Source organism: Ursus americanus, chromosome 29 (genome assembly GCF_024610735.1).
Source record: "Ursus americanus isolate L20-20 chromosome 29, mUrsAme1.1.p, whole genome shotgun sequence".
Taxonomy (NCBI): Eukaryota; Metazoa; Chordata; class Mammalia; order Carnivora; family Ursidae; genus Ursus; species Ursus americanus.
Genome location: NC_142155.1, coordinates 29,244,593 through 29,261,669, shown reverse-complemented (window position 1 = coordinate 29,261,669; position 17,077 = coordinate 29,244,593). Strand labels below are relative to the sequence as shown.

General features: G+C 47.2%; 1 protein-coding gene across 1 annotated transcript in view; it reads right to left on the bottom strand.

The window, feature by feature from the left end:
* The window catches only part of TNFRSF21 (TNF receptor superfamily member 21), a 70,176-nt gene extending 53,924 nt beyond the window's left edge, over positions 1 to 16,252 (bottom strand). Inside the window, exon 1 of the mRNA XM_045801924.2 lies at positions 16,028 to 16,252. Within this exon, the coding sequence (XP_045657880.1) occupies positions 16,028 to 16,114 (87 nt within the window). The 5' untranslated portion in view covers positions 16,115 to 16,252. The remainder of the gene's footprint in view (positions 1 to 16,027) is intronic.
* Positions 16,253 to 17,077: the final 825 nt, after the last annotated feature.

The following is a 17,077-nucleotide window of genomic DNA, read 5'->3' as shown; positions in this document are numbered from 1 at the left end:
TTGCCTGAAGGCTGGTGACCTAACTAGAGCTTTTCCCACTAGCCTGGTGGCAAGTCCCCGGTTCCTAAGAAAATTGAAATGATGTAAACCTTATCCCCCAAGACAGTTCTGGGGGTGAAGCAATGGGCAGTGGAGAGGGGGTGAATCAAGTTCAAAAAACAATATTTAGGGGTGCCTGGGTGGCGCAGTCATTAAGCATCTGCCTTCAGCTCAGGGCGTGATCCCAGCGTGATGGGATCGAGCCCCGCATCAAGCTCCTCCGCTATGAGCCTGCTTCTTCCTCTCCCCCTCCCCCTGCTTGTGTTCCCTCTCTCGCTGGCTGTCTCTATCTCTGTCAAATAAATAAATAAATAAATCTTTAAAAAAAAAAATATTTCAGAATGTTCCCAGGGCACTTGCGTGGCTCAGTCCGTTAAGCGTCCAACTCTTGATTTCGTCTCAGGTCGTGAGATCGAGCCCCATGTTGGGCTCCATGCTCAGCACAGAGTCTGCTTGTCCCTCTCCCTCTGCTCCTCCCCCTGCTCGCTCTCACGCTCGCTCTCAAATAAATAAATAAATAAAAATCTTTTTTAAAAAATGTTCCCTACAAAATGTAAAAACAAGTTTAGATAATACCTAAAAGCAAAAGTTAGGAAGACACCAAAATCAGGAGACACAGTCATTGAAAACTTCGAGAGAGGGAAGCAGAGCGCTTGAGGCTGGTTCCACCAGATCAAGATTTTTAATTCTCTCATTTGCACAGAGGCAGAAAAACTAAATCAGACGTTCCCTCCAAAGCCTCAGGCTTCAAACACAGCATCGAAGAAGTTACCTGGGAAGCTTTTTATAAAAAAAAACAACTCACATCTCCAGTCCCATCACCTGAGCCTACTGTGGGTCTGCAATAGAGGCAGCAATGTGTTTTGTTCTTAAGTTTTCCAAGTGATTCCGATGCGCTGGCCAAGTTTTGTTCCCCCACCCCCGCCCCGAACTAAGGCAGGACCCCTCTGGCTCTCATCTTCCCTGATTCTAAGAACTCCTTTGGAGAACCCCAGTTTCAAGGTCAGAGTCCCTCCCTCTACCTCCTATCCAACCTGCTACTTTTTTTTTTGTTTTACAACAAAAATAAACCTTCTTGTAACAATTCCAACAATTACAAAATAAAGTGTTTAAGTCTCTACCTAAACACACTCATCCTCAGAGAAACTCACAGGTAATTTCGGTGCGTATCTTCCCAGACCCTCTTCTCAGCTTTCACACATACTACATACACATGAACTTCGAGCTGGCTGTTTCCGTTACTGTTGGCTTTGTTTTGTCTCACATACCGAAAAGGGACAGACCATACAAACTGTTCTGTGATTTGTTTTTGTTCATCACTGAAATCTTTCCATGTCAGAACACACAGACTACTTTATTCCTTATAATGGCCCAAGTTCTCTTCAACAGGATGGATACATCGTAACTTAGGGATTTTTTCCTACCGAGAACATGTGAGTAGCCTCCTTATCCATGTGTCAGGGTATTCATGCATTCTTCTGCATTCCATATTCCCCTCCTTGCCTTCCCACTCAACACCCCAGTTTCCCTTTTCTGTCCTTTCCACCCCCAAATGGCAGATACAACCATACTGCTTTCAGTCTTTCGAGAACCACTTTCTTCAATGGACAAAAGAAGTCTTTATATAACCCATAACTTGGAAGCTCTCACTCACACCCCTCTTCCCTATCAATATGAATCTACTATATTAGTGTTTTCAGCCTGTGGGAGGACCAGACCTGAATAAGAAAGAATACTTGGGCAAAGATTTAGAAAACAGAAGACGTGTTTTTGTCCAGGCTCTGCCTTAAGATCAGTTGGACCTTGTCTTACTTGCATGTAAAATTAGTATGTTAGACTAGGTCATACTGAACTCTAACCTTTGAGGTGCCTGCGACTATCGGTCCATTCCACCTTCCCCATGAAGGCTTTACAATGACTCCTAGACACCCAGATTCCAAGCAGATGAGCAAACTCTTCATCACATTTCCTGTTTCTGTTCTTCATTTCAGGACCTAATTACATCTTGCTGGTAATGTTTGTTGATGGCCTCACAGGTGCATATATTTATCTTCCCATAATGATTATAAGCAGCTCAAGGCCAGGGACAACCACATAGATTGCATTTCCTTCCTTGCTCAACCACCTCAATAATGAAGACCACGGAAACCATAAACAAAGCAGCCTCTGAGCCAGGGGTCAGCAAATGAAATCCCACATGCCACTTATTCTTATAAATAAGCTTTATTGGAATTCAGCCATTCATTTAGGTATTGCCCATAGTACCCTTCACACTGTAATGGCAGAGGTGGGTAGCTGCAAAAGAGACCATATGGCCCACAGATTTAAAATATTTACTATCTGGCACTGTACAGAAAAAAAAAAAAAAAGCGCCAGCCAATACCTGCTCTGAGCCGTCCAAGAAAATGTCAAAAAAAAAAAAAAATGCAGGGATCAGGGGGCCCATTCACAGGAACCCTCAGACCTCCTCTGGAGTCTAGCAATGAGTACTGAGCTCTTGGCTCCCTTTATTGACATTCCAACTCGCACACCAAATCTGATCCTTTTATCCCCTCTTAAAACTCAATGGCTTCGCATAGGACCTGGGATGAAATGCGAACTCTTTTCACAGAGATCAGACTTCCAGCGAAAGATCCTCCCTGACCTCCTCTTCCTAACTTAAAACGGGTTTCACATACTCCCGTCCCTTGTCTTCCTGTATGACTACCACAGTTTTGTAGCTGTACATTCATCGGTGTAGTCTATTTTACATACTGATGCTATCCAAGCCCCCCAGGCCAGTACCTGACTCGTGATATACCTGACAAGTGTTTGTTGATTGAATGAACAGATTGGCAGACCATAAATAATCAGAAGCAACAAATTCGAGGGGGATGGTAGAAGAGATTGCTGGAGCACAGGTATAAGAGCAAGTGTGAGAAAGACCAAAAAGCCTCTGCAATGTAGCCATAATAATTCAAGGGATAGAAGCTGTCTGGCACCCTTCAGTGGAAGGGCAAACAGTGCGTTTCACCTCCAAAGACCCGAAAGCCCCATCACTGTTTTAACAAAACCATAACTGGTTTACAAGAATTATGCTCAGCATGGTGCTTCCGATGACAAGCGCATGTAATGAAGAATTTAAAACCTCCCCCCCATCTTATAAAAAAAAAATGACACTAATTTGATACTTGGAATTGTTAGAAGTATAATGAGATTATGCTTCAGAAGTCATCTATGTTCCATCCTGGTTTAAACTTCAGTTATTTGGAAAATTTCATCTATCCAGGACACTGTTTTCACCGACAATAATGAATGAACTACCAAATATCAGTGTATCATCCCAAAGTGCACAGGATGAAGGAGGGCTATAACTGCTTGTTGAGTAACCAAAAGGTAAACCCCAGGACAAAGCAAATTTTGAAAGAAGGAAGAAGTAGCTCTAAAACGACCAGCTATAAAGGCCTCCAAGTCTTCCACACTCACCTTGGTGGCCCATGTCACACTGGTCCTGTTGTCATTTCTCCTCTAGGGCATTGGGATGGGACTGAAGCACCCAGACGGGCAAACACCTGTCAGATTGCTGATGCCTATTTATCTGTAACGATTCTCATCCCATGACCTCATCCTTCAAACAAATGGGAAAAAAATTCCCTGCAGTTTACGAGTACAGCACATTTATGCCCTTCTTGTTCTGTATCAAATTACAATAATTTTGTACGGAAAATGAGTAAACTCAAGGGCAGTGATAAACTTGTGTCTATTCCTAATGGGCAAGCAAGAAGACGGACTGTGAGTTTGCTACAGAAAATGTCTAATGGTGCATAAAACTAATATTTTAAGAGGGATCTCAGTTACTGTGATAAGATAAGGGAAAGATAAGGCAAGCAAATTATTCCGGAGACATTGGCCATAAATATGCCAGCTGATGATCAAAAGGCAACAGCCAGGCAGAGGGAGGGACCCCCAGAATTTCCGACCATTTTATTATGAGAATCACGTTAAATTTACAATAACAAGACCCCGACTGCTGGGAATTCTCCATACTTGAAGGGAAAAAAGAACGGTCTAAAAAGGAAAACTCCAAGGGTAAAGCTTCCACAAAACACAGATGGAACTGTTCCTAGGTATGTTATATAAATGTGGTCAGCTCTTGCATTTCCTATTATCTTCCCTGACTTAAAAAAGTCTTCTGTTGCTAAGGCAAAAGCAGGGACTGCTGTTAATGCCGGAGAATATAAAGAACGCCAAGGCTAGAATGTGCTGACTCCGGGACTGGAAGGAGACAAGCTCGGGGCACACTGGGAAAAGGAAAAAAACAGGCTCGACTTAACCCAGATGCTGTCTTCCCTGGAACCGGCAACGCAGAGTAGCATGCGCACTCGGCCCTGAGTCCTCGGACCACAAACTTCATCATCTCCTCCCTTCCACACCCACGGCTACTTCTGTAAGCTAAGACCCCCGCCTGCCTGGAGAAGCCACGTTATAAACAAGACAGTGATAAAGGTTTAGGGGGAAACACTCTGCTGTGCTCGCTGAGAATTTCCAGAATCTGCATATAAACCAAGGCAAAGCTAACACCACCAGCCAGCACAGCAGTTCCGCCAAGAAAGCATCAACAAAACCTATTTTAGCCTGGCGTGTGCTCAGCACGCTCCGCTCTACCAGGTCCTAGCTGGGCGATCTTGGCGAGTGACCCAACCGGTGTCTCCATTTCCTCGTCAGCAGAGTGTAGATAATGGTAATACCCACCCTCCTAAGATTGTTTTCAGAATTGTTAAGACAGATCAAGCAGGTGGGACATGAGTGACCCAAGACCCCCAAATAGTTTAGTTATTTGAATGATCACTCCTTCTATGTTAATATTAATATGTTAGGGGCGCCTGGGTGGCACAGCGGTTAAGCGCCTGCCTTCGGCTCAGGGCGTGATCCCGGCGTTATGGGACCGAGCCCCACATCAGGCTCTTCCGCTATGAGCCTGCTTCTTCCTCTCCCTGCTTGTGTTCCCTCTCTCGCTGGCTGTCTCTCTCTCTCTGTCAAATAAATAAATAAAATCTTTAAAAAAAATGTTAATATCACTATAGTTTAGCTTCACTCCCTGAGGATCAGGCAATCTTTTTTCTTAAGATAAGTTTTTTATTTGGGGGGGAGAGGGAGAGAGAGAAAGAAGAAGACTCCCCACTGAACAGGGAGCCCAAGTGGAATCTCGATTCCAGGACCTGGCGATCATGACCTGAGCCAAAGGCAGACCCTTAACCGACTGAGCCATGCAGGCGCCCAGGATTAGACAATCTTTTAAAACACCCCGATTAAAATGCCACTGTCCAGTTCCCGAGAAGTGTATGACAGACTCCAGATTTTAAACATCCTGAAACATCCCCTACTAGACCTGGAGCATTCTACGGAACAAAAAACACAACCAAAATACAGACTGACGATGAATTAAAAGATAAACAAAGGCCAACCAACATTTCAAAAAAGGCTAAACAAGGCGCCTGGGCGGCACAGTCAGGCAACCGACTCTTGATCTCAGCTCAGGTCACGATCTCAGGGTCATGGGATCAAGCCCTCCCACCGGCTCTGCACTCAGTGTGGAGTCTACTTGTCCTTCTCCCTTTGTCCGCCCTCCCAGTCCCTCTCCCTCTCTCAAATAAATAAATAAATAAATAAATAAAATCCTCAAAAAAAGGCTTAGCGTATCAACACCACGCAGCAAATGACAAAGCACAAGGGAGAAGAAAGGATTTCCTGTTAACAAAGTGCACTTTAGACAAATGGAGCAGAATTTCAGCAAGCACTTTCTGGAATGATTCTCCCTGACCGAGTCTCACAGGATGCCGAGGACCTCGGGTACGAAACACCAGCGCACAAACTCCCGCCAGTTGCCTGCTTTTTTATAGCCCGCAGGCTAAGAATGACTTTCACATTTTAAATAGTTGCAGCAGGGGGTGGGAATCAAAGGAAGAATAAAATTTTGTGACACGTGAAAATTTGAAATTCAGATTTCAGCGTCCACAAAGTAAGATTTAGTGGAACGCAGCCACACCCCTTCTTTTAGGTACTTACGCTCAGAGCTGCGAAGTACAAAGGCGGAGTTGAGTAGTTTCCACGGAGACCACACGGCCTGCAAAGCCGAAAATACTATCTAGCTCTTTACAGATAAAGTTTACCACGCCCTGGCCTACAAGTCGAGGAGATGCTCCTGATGGCAGCCCTCATGGAGGCACAATTAATACTCGCCTGCGGACGGCTCCAGGAGGCCCAGCAGGAGGGCTGCAGAAAACAGTGACTTGGTGGAGTCTGGCATTTCCCAAAACATATTTGTCCATACAATCCTTTACTCATGCAAGATGTATGAACACCCTGCAAAACACACACGGATGCAGTTTCCACCACCAACACGGTGCTGAAGTCCAGAAAAGTCAACAAACCCGCAACATACAGATACAAAATTCAAAGTAACAGGAATAGTTTACTTTGGCCCTCGGTACAGAGATCAATTTCTGCCTATTAAAATAGAACCAATGGCAACAAAAAAGAAGACACAAAAAAGAAGAGGTTTAAGAACGTTAACCTAAATTTTTGTTATTAAATGTAGCATGAAAACTAGAATATAAAAAGGTATGCGAGGGGCGCCGGGGTGGCTCCATGCATTAAGCGGCTGCCTCTTGATTTCAGCACAAGTCTTGAGCTCAGGGCCGTGAGTTTAAGCCCCATGTTGGGCTCCAAGCTGGGTGTGGAACCTACTTTAAAAAAAAATGTATGCCATACACAGCTTTATTGAGCCGGAGGACGACATGAGTAATTACAAAGGTAATTTTCACATGGATAAACTTAGGACATCCTTAGCAACTCCTGAAACGCACATGTGCACAACCAAGGACCCTTACATATCTATATTAAAGCAGCATAAATAAATGAAAATGATAAACTCCAATGTTGGCAGCCTTGTGGGGTAGAAGGCACATTTATAGTTTCCTGGTGGCACTCTAAATTAATTCGGTCTTTCTAAAGACAATCTGGCAACGTGCTGCTAGAGCCATAAAACCATTCATTCATTTCCTGTGACCCAGCAATCCACTTTGGGCAATATACCCCAAATATACCTCACTTCTGGGAACAACCCAAAAGGAAAAAGAGCCATTGATCTGTACAGAGACAACTTCATCAGGGCTGCTGGCTGGCAAAACAATGACGACAGCCCAAGTGTGCGACGACAGCCCAAGTGTGCGACGACAGCCCAAGTGTGCGGCGACATCAGGATGGCTCCACACACTGCCCACCCAGAGGAGACAGGGGGCTTGGCGGGCCGCAAGCTTGAACTGCAGGAATCACAGGCACCTCAGACTTACTAACACACCCCCAAACTTTGGGGCCTCCGACCCGCCTCACCCCGCCCCAGCTTTGCCCTTCGAAGTCGTCAGACCACCAAAGACTCCGCTCAGGAACCAGGGAGTCAGCCCTGACTACTGAGTGAAAGTGGTCATGCTTTCCTTCCACTCCTGCCCTCTCACATCTCACCGGCGGTAGATCTTCTTTAAAAATCTTTAAAATCTATAGTAATCCCCATCTTCACTGCCACTGCCCCCCGGAACGATCGGCTCCCCCCACCCTGACCTAACTGCGAAAGAATCCAACTGGCCTCCTGCATCTCTACTTCCCCTTTCGAATCCATTCTCCACAGAACTGCCAGAGTGATCTTTAAAAAAAAAAAAAAATCTCATTAAAACCATATTACAGGAGCGCCTGGGTGGCTCAGTTGGTTAAGCATCTGCCTTCAGCTCAGGTCATGATCCCAGGGTGGTGGGACTGAGTCCCCACATCAGGCTCCTTGCTCAGTGGGGAGCCCGCTTCTCCCTCTGCCTGCCGCTCCCCATGCTTGTGCTCTGTCAAATAAATAAATAAAATCTTTTAAAAAAATAAAAATAAAACCATATTATAACCTTGCCTACAATTGTAAGCCTAGCAACACCCTGACACGGTCAGACCTTTAAAGGGCTTGTCCAATCCGGCCCCTGCCTGCCTGCGCAACCTCAATCCACACCCCCTTTGCCCGCATTCGCTGAGCTCCAACCACAGTGGCCTTCTTTCTACCCTCTGAGCACATAGGCTCTTTCCTACCTCTGGCCCACTGTACATGCTGTTCCTTCACACTGGTATACTCTTCCTTCTGCTCTTCTAAAACATCACTCTTTCTCCCATCCCCAATGAACTTCCCATCCTCCAAAACGGAAGGACCACGAGTAGCCTTTTACTATCATATACCCAAAGTCTAGCAATGCCTGACATTTTGCAATGTAATTTAGCAATGCACCAGAAACATTTATTAAATGAATGAAGAACTATAAATATATCTCTGTAAGATACAATAGCTACATAAAGAAAAGCAGAATACAAGCAAGTACACACACATTAGTTTTAACTGTACATAAATGTTGCACACTGCCAAAGAATAAAAATGAATTGGGAAGAGAAATCCATATCCACTAGGTTCTTCTAGTTGGCAATTCGCTTGAGGTGAAAATGTTCTTTGTTAATAACTCAAATACCCTTCAGTTGTAGTTCAAAGTATTGAGATGTGGCTCAGGACCCAACTACCCTTTAACCTATCTAGAATGAATGAACAGTTAGTTTAGAGCAAGATCCTTCTGGAATTCATTCAACAATCCTTTATTGCTTAACTACTATGTGTCAGGGCATTAAACCAAAAACACAAAGATGAATAAATAGCACATTGTATGTTGTCTTTAAGAACCTGAAATGGGGATAACAACATTGGCCCTGAACATTCCAAATGAGGAATGAAACACACCCAAACCTTGTCTAATTTGGTATTTTTTTCCTGGACCAGATACACAAGATTCAAACCAAAGAGAGCGGGGCCATGGACTCCTAGAAGTTAAGGAAGAGCAAGGAGTGAGTAATAACCAGTTAAATTATTCCAGAAACCTGTCACCATGGGCCTCTGAATCTTCTCCATCCCCCGCCCCCATTTCTCTTAATTCTGGTTACGCTGACCTGGCCATACCTAGTAGGAAGTCAGATAATGGTCTCGTCTCATGAGTTCTTTGGGAAAGCAGAAGTCCATCCTCTTTCCCCGAACCAAAGATTAAAATTTCTTCTCACTCTTTGCCTTTCTTTAATCTACTCAGCATGTGCAATCTAGGAAGAGACAAGTTTAAAAGGCTGCTTACGAGAATGCGAAAAAGTGAGTGGGATAAACCACACACAAAAACATGACTTATGGGACCACGCATATCGGCGCATTAAACCACTTTCTATGAGACCCAAAAAGTGAACGAAGTAAATAGTAATAACAGATGATGCAAACCTATGCCCTAATCCTATACAAATAATCAGGCTGGCAGCAAAGAAAACCCGACCCCAGTCCTCAAGTTCTCAGGAGAAGTGAGTGAAAACTCCTTGCTAAGCAGAACCCATGTCACACTGTTACTCACTAAGCAAATATTTGTCAAAATGACCCGAGTAGCAGGAAAGCAAAGCATCCATTCCCTATTTTTAACATTTCAATTTGCAAGAGGATCTTTCCATCTTACCCATGGCACCATTGCCCGTCAGAGTCACACCATAGGAAAATGCTTGCCACGACTCCACACCCTCGGCTTTCAATCGCACACGCAGGTTGCTCTCACTTTATAATCGGCTCCTCTGGCTAAACTTCCAAGCGCCATCATGGAGCCAAACTGCTTCCCAGGAAGAAAGGGAATGTTCAGCTCTCAGGTAAAATCTTTCCCTTAACAAGACACAAAATTCCAGGGGCTCCTGGGTAGCTCCTTCGGTAAAGCATCTGCCTTAGGCTCAGGTCATGATCCCTGAGTCCCTGGGGATCAAGACCGCATCAGACTCGCTGTGCCTGCTTCTCCCTCTCCCTTTGCCCCTCCCCCTGCTTGTGCTCTCTTTCTATCCCAAATAAATAGATAGAAAGAAAGAAAGAAAGAAAGAAAGAAAGAAAGAAAGAAAGAAAATTCCAGTAAATTAAGGTCACTTGTCGCCTACCCACATCTTGGCAGAAAAAAAGCTGTGTGTATCAAGCCACTCAGACCCAGATGTGAATCATCTCTCTGGAAGCTGCCAACTGCTCGACCATAACTTCTCTTACACCTCAAACCCTCATCTATAAAATGGGGCGAATGCTACCACATCGTGTACTTGAAAGATTTACTGAGATCATTTGTAGACAGTATTCAACACAATGCCAGGGGTAAGTAATCAATAGAAGCTTAGTAATTCAATATAAATGATCAATATTAACAGCCACTAATATTCCTCCCCTCTGGGCTCTCAGTGGTGAAGCCCTCTTGAATTCACAGTGGTTCTCATTTGATTCCAGGACTCACGGTCGCACCCCCCCCCCCAACTCCTAAATCCACTAAACTCCTGTTTTGTTTCCCAAAACAGATCTGCATACAGCTCCAAGCAGCTGCTCCCCACGCCGTTCTGGGGGCAGAAGAGCAAAGGGAAAATTGTGTGAAGATCGGAGAATGAGCCTGGCTATGACTTCGCTTACGGAGACCCCTCTCCTTTCTGTTGTTTTGGTTTTGATCTTTAGTTTAGAACAAAGCCCTAGAGGGGCGCCTGGGCGGCACAGCGGTTAAGCGTCTGCCTTCGGCTCAGGGCGTGATCCCGGCGTTGTGGGATCGAGCCCCACATCAGGCTCCTCCGCTGGGAGCCTGCTTCTTCCTCTCCCACTCCCCCTGCTTGTGTTCCCTCTCTCGCTGGCTGTCTCTCTCTCTGTTAAATAAATAAATAAAATCTTAAAAAAAAAAAAAAAAAAAGAACAAAGCCCTAGACAGGATTTTCAAATCTTCTAAAGAGGAGATGGGGCTACATACAGCTCAGGGCCCTGCCTCCTCACCTACACCAGCCCCACCCCACCCTGCCTGAGGTCCCTCTGAGCAAACTCTCCCACCACTGCAAGCATCTGTCTCTACAAGGCCATGTGCTGACATCTGTGGAAAAAAAATCCAGACAGCCAGAATCCAGGAAGAAATGCACCGCTCCTGGCGGACTTTCCACCTCTCAAGAAGAATGAGGTCAACAGCCTCAATATCAGCTTTGAATCAACAGCCCGAATAGTAGTGCGCCCCACCTCTCTGTAGCCCCAAGGTGAGCACACACTCCCTGACATCTGCCAGGTTCCTCCCTGGTTATAACCTCTGCCGGGCTCCTCTCCCCTGGACTCAGGCTGGAAATGAGAGCTGGTAGGAAAGCCAGATGGCAGCATACAAGCCAATTTAGGATTCTTGTTTATTTTTTGGTATTTGACAAATACAAACACTGGGGCAAGGCCTGTATTTATTCATGATCTGCAGCCCCTTCCTAAAAAAAAAAAATCAAAGCTCAATAGCCACTATCCCAGCGGCGACAAAGCCCAGTGTCTTCACACTAAAGGGAGATTCAATTTGGGGGAACAAGTTGACTCCTATTAAGGCTTCTGTCTTCATTCCATCAAACACATGTATCTGCGCCTGATGGGCCAGACTGAACGCTTCAGACGGTCATCGGGCACATGCCCAAAGGCGATGACATACCCGGGGCTCCTCCTGTCACAGAACAGCAAGCATCTGAGTTTTCCAGGAAGTTGCCAGTGACCTGGCCTCCCCGGAATCTGCCAGGCCTGTTTGGGGGAAGAAGGCCAACAGCGTTCAGCGCTTACTGGAAAACACACATTGCCATTTATGCAGTAAAAAGTCACTCAATTCATATTGGCTCCTGAATAGCCTGGCAACGCATCGGACCATTTCCCAGCATCAATCAATCAATCAATCAAGTTTCCTTAAGCCAATTATGCTTTATAAAGGGCCGGTGGGGTACAAAACCAATTTGCAGCTTGTCTATGGAGTGACCGAAGAAGCTGTACCCCTCATCTTCAGAGATGGAGTCAAAGGTACAGCTCAAGTGTGCTGTCTCCACATCCTCATCTACAAGGCACAAGTACACAGACCACCTGTTACTTAGGCCACGCCTCCTTGCCTCTATCCAATAAGGCGCACCTGGAGAAGGCGCCTTCCGCAACATGTCCTGGAAAATAGGGCGTTAACTGTTCGGACCACATCCAGCTTGGCAGCCTTTGTGCAAATGCGGCCACACTAAAATATATACTTTAGCTGGCTGATGGATCCACGTCTATGTAGTCTCGGGGTTTTTCTCAATATAAGGTAGTATAATATACATTCCATTACAAGGAATTTGTTTTTCTTGCTGGTTAGGTTTGCTTGTGTATTTTATTTATACTGGAGGTCTCTCTGTTTGTTTTGGGCTGAACCTGAGGCAGATACAGCCACACGCCTTTAGAAACAGTTCAGATCGAGAAAGCTCGATCCTCTACTATACATTTTGAGATCAGGGATGGGAGATTCATGGGGTAAGTCAGAAATCCTGCATTCCAGGACATGTCCGCCCTCCCTATTCTGAGTGTAAGTGGCTCTCCCTACCAGTGCTAATGTATGTTACTCTGAGAATTGTGAAGGTTTTTCTTCTGCTGGCTTTCAAACTGGCTAACCTAGCCCAAAGTTACTTTAAGCAGTTTAAAGATTTTAACATCAACCACATTTTGTGTATTACTTTGAATACATTCATCCCCTGATTCCATAGCAGCTCATGAAACCCAGCCCTCACTCCTGATAGCCAGGTACGTTTTACATACCATAAAAACTGTACCTGTGGGGCAAGATCCAAATCCTAATTCATCCCTGGGCTCCCACCGCCTCGTACAGTGTCCCTCTCAGAGCAGGCGCTCAGTGTAGGTTTGCGACATGGAACCTTATCCACTATGGTTCCCTTCTCTTCTGACTGCCTCACTACCAACACTCCATGGGTCCAGGCAAAGCAAGCTCCCCGAGGGCAAGAGACGTCTCTGAATGTGTCCTGTCGTGCTGGACAAGCCCTTCCGGGCCATTTCTTAACACTGGCACAAACTTAAAGGCTTCCCTTATCTTCCCTCCAGACTTTTGGCCTGAACACATAACATTTTATCTTTCTGTTTGTGGTTTACTTCCCAGTATCATGCAGACACTTCAACTCATCAGAAACAGAAGTACAAGGAGCAAGAACGCTTTCTTCCAAAGGCACTCATGTAATTCTTATTAATATTCTGCAACAAACCAAACCACCAGTCTCAACTTTGCTCCAGGGAGCCTTCTCTGTTGCTACATTTCATCCTCTAGCAATTCGGAGTTGTGAAATAGGTAATGTGGCACAGGAGGGAGCAAGGGCATGAGCTGAGGAGTCAGGCGCCCCCAGCTCCCGGCCTGAGCGCCACCAGTGGCGAGCTGTGAGGTCGGGGACAAACCAGTGAAGTTTGCCCAGCCTACATCTTCTCATCTGTAAAATGGAGATAACACCTTCCTGCTTCACAGAGATGTTGGGAATAAATGAGACACTGTATATAAAGCATCTGACACACACACACACACACACACATATATATAACTATGACATTATATGTTTATATACATGTGACATTATATATATATGACATTATATGTTTATATACATGTGACATTATATATATATGACATTATATGTTAGGCATCATATGTTTCTTAAAGCTTATTAAAGCCATATGAAAGTTCTCTTTCATACAGTTATCCGGTCATCCCAAGAAAAAAAAAAGTGTCAAAAATGATGACAATAACAAATATTGGCACAAAAAAGGAGATACTTGAAAAACAACAGTACCTAAGCCATTATAAACAGGACACTTTCTTGAGTTTATTTTTTCTTAATCTAACCGCAATATATGGGTAGGGCACTAACTTTCCCACTTCCTGCCCCCCCCCAACTGTTCTGAGCACCTGCTGTGTTTAGCTGGGCTCCAGTGCCTGGTGTCGGTCATTTCCACATGGCTAAGAATCCCAATGGGATAAATAAGCCTTATACCAATATCGTGAGAGCATCATTTTACACATAAGTAGTGTCTACCCTGAGGAATGGAGCTTGCAGACTGGGGATGGAAAAAAGGAAAAGACATTGCCTCCCCACCCTGGTTCCGGATTACAGCGAAGTCCCTGGTGCTCCCTGGTACACCCTCTCCATCACTCTTCAGGACGACAGGATCAACCCCAAGCCATTCCATGGACTGAAGTAGAGCCCTTCTATGAGTTAACCAGGAGAAGACGGATTCTTATTTTAGTTAACAACTGGAGACTGCTTCTAAGCTCCATTACAAATTTCATTTTTTTTTTAAAGACAGCCAAACCTAAATTCTCAGGTCTTTAGTGGCAAATCCAGTGCACAATTTTTAGATAAACTGACTTTAATGATTTAAGAAAAGGAACTGAGATCTTTCTCAGTTGGTTAAAGCAACCTACACTTTCATTACATGGAGACCTTACTTTTAAACACCTACCTATCTCATGCTCAATTGTAAAATGAATGAAGTATCACACTAACTTAAGATTTAATCTAGGAGTGGACTCTGTAGGGCATGTAATAATCAGATATGTTGGAGGGATGGGATGGGCATGGGGGTGGGGGGTAGACTAGTAGATGGAAGGAGGAAACTCGAGGATTGATTTAACTCCACTGATGTTAGTGTTCCGTAGACTGAAATGGCTTTTTCTACACACCAACACTATCAATCCAGGTTCAGGGCTGGAAGAGACCCCTCCTTACTGCTCAGCAGCCCCCACACTTGTTTGGAGGGTACAGATCTTGATTTTGCCATTACTATAAATGGGCGGAAAAGACTTTTTGAAAGAAGACTCATTATAAATGCTAACAGCACCAAACTTTTCTTCAGTGTCTCTTTCCCCCTTAAAACCCACACTCACACAGGGAACCAGAGCGCCTGTAGGATGAATTCCCAGGCCATAGCAACTGCAATGCCCTGAGATCTAAGAGATCTTGGCTGACCAGGCATTAAGCCCTTTTTGGGAAGGAGACAGCAAGCCTGCCTTTCCCTTACACAGCCCTGCCGTGAAAATAGGCTGTTGTCTTTTGTTTTCGTTTGGGTTTCAGCTAAGAATCTGTCCTCCCTGCAGAGACAAAAAGATAGGCATGGGAAGCTTATGGTGGCTCAAGGGTTAGCTCTCAAATTTTCTTCCACCTAACTCGGCCCCTCCCCTCTAACTTTTGGAAAGGGGAAGGGATCTGGGGGAAGTTGGGGATAAGTTTTTGGGTCAAGGGTGGTTTCAGGCTTTGACCAGGTAAGTGAGGGAGGACGAGGTATGGGGCACGCCTTGGAGCTGAATGCAGCTTGGGTGCTGAAGAACGAACCCGCTCCACTTTGCAGGGTCACCTGCCTCGCCACAGGTAAACGAGGGATCGGAAAGACTGGAGAAATTCATCTTCCTTTATGTAGCTCCCTCTCCCCCTCCCCCCACTCAAGTGCCAGCGTGCTGGCTGGCTGGGAGCCGGCGCTTTGGAGGCGCCTGAGAGTGGGTCGAAGGGTTCTTTTTTTGGCCTACAGAAACTGGGACCCACCCGAGCCAAGGAGGCGAGGTGGGGGAGGGGCTTCGCGCCCTGCTGGGGAATGCACCGCGCGGACGCACCCGGGTCCCCGGCGGCCGGCGCGCACCGGTACCGCTCTCCCACTGCGGTAGCATCCCGACATGACACTGCAGCTGCAACAAAGCGGCGGCCGCCGCCAGCCCTCGGCGCCCCGCACCGCAGCCCAGGCCCCACACCACGCGGAGTGGGCAGCGGCCGGTGGCTGTGGGGGTGCGTGGAGGGGGGTGGGGGCACCAGGGGTCCGAGGAGAGGGGAAAGCCCTGAAATGCGCAGGAAGCCGGGTGGCCACCTCTAGCGCCTCCTCCAGCGCAGCCAGACTGCAAGAAACACAGTTCGCCTCCGTTCCTGAGTTCCCGGCTGAGCCCGGTGGCTCCCCCAAACGACCCGGGTACCTTCCCCTGCTTGCAAGCCCCCCAACCCAGCCTGGTCGACCCCGCGCCTCCCGCAGCCCCGGCCGGTGGACCCGCCCCGCTCCCGGAGAGCGGCGCCTTCGGCTCCGGCGCGGCCGCCGCCCCCGGTCCCCCAGCGCGCTCACCAGGAGAAGGGAGCCCGCGATCATCGTAGCTCTGGCGACGCGGCTGCAGGAGGCGAGGGCGGTGCTGCTGCTCGCGGAGGTCCCCATGGCTGAGCCCGGGGCTCGCAGGGGCGCCCGGGGCGCGTGGCCCCCCGGCAGCTGGAGTCGGCGGCTGCTTCTGTCCAGCGCCGCATCCACCGCCGCCTCCCGGGCCGGGAGCCCATCTACCTCCAACACCCCATGTGCACTGCGGCAGCCGGGCAGCCGAGCAGAGGAGGGAGGCGGCGAGGGAGGCTCCGGGGGCGCTCAGCACCTGCCCAGCGGCGCGGCCGCCCGGGCGGGGAGAGGCAGCGGCCGCTGCAGCCCGCGCCTCCCCGTGCTCTCCTCCGACAGCGGCTGCGGAGAACCAGGGAGGAGGGCTGGGCGCGAGAGAGCAAAGGAACAACTTCCCATAGCGAAGCCTCCAGCCACTGCCAACCACCCTCCACCGCTGCCCAGACCGGCCGGCGAGGGACTGAGTCGGGTGGCCGCCGGGCGCGGGGACACACGTGGTGGCGCCGAAGGGGCGGGGGATCGGCCCTTTGTGATGTCACCCGGGAGGAGGCCGGGCTCTTTGTGCGATCAGAACTGGGAAGGCGTTCCAGGTAGAGCGAGGAGGGAGAGGGTGCCCCTTGGCGTTGGCTGAAGAAATTGCAGCTGCTTATTGACCCAGGGAAACCGCTGCGGAGGTATGCACCCCTGACCCAAATTTACTTATTTTTTCTAAGATGATTCTAAGTAAATTATTTCTGCGACAGGCGCCGTTCTGCTGTTTTTGACAGTGATTAAAAACAGCCAACGACCATGGAACATATAGATCAACTGCGTGCCAAAAATATACGGGACTTGGTTCTCAAACCTGGCTGCGCTTTAGAATAACCTAGAGAGTTGAAAACATATGTATGTATGAATGGTCCCACCCCAGAGAGTCTGATTTAATGGAAAACGGGGTGTGGCCCGGGCATTGGGATTTTCAAAGGTTCTCCAGGTGATTTTTCGGATGGAGCAAAGTTTGAAAACTTCTAGGCTAAT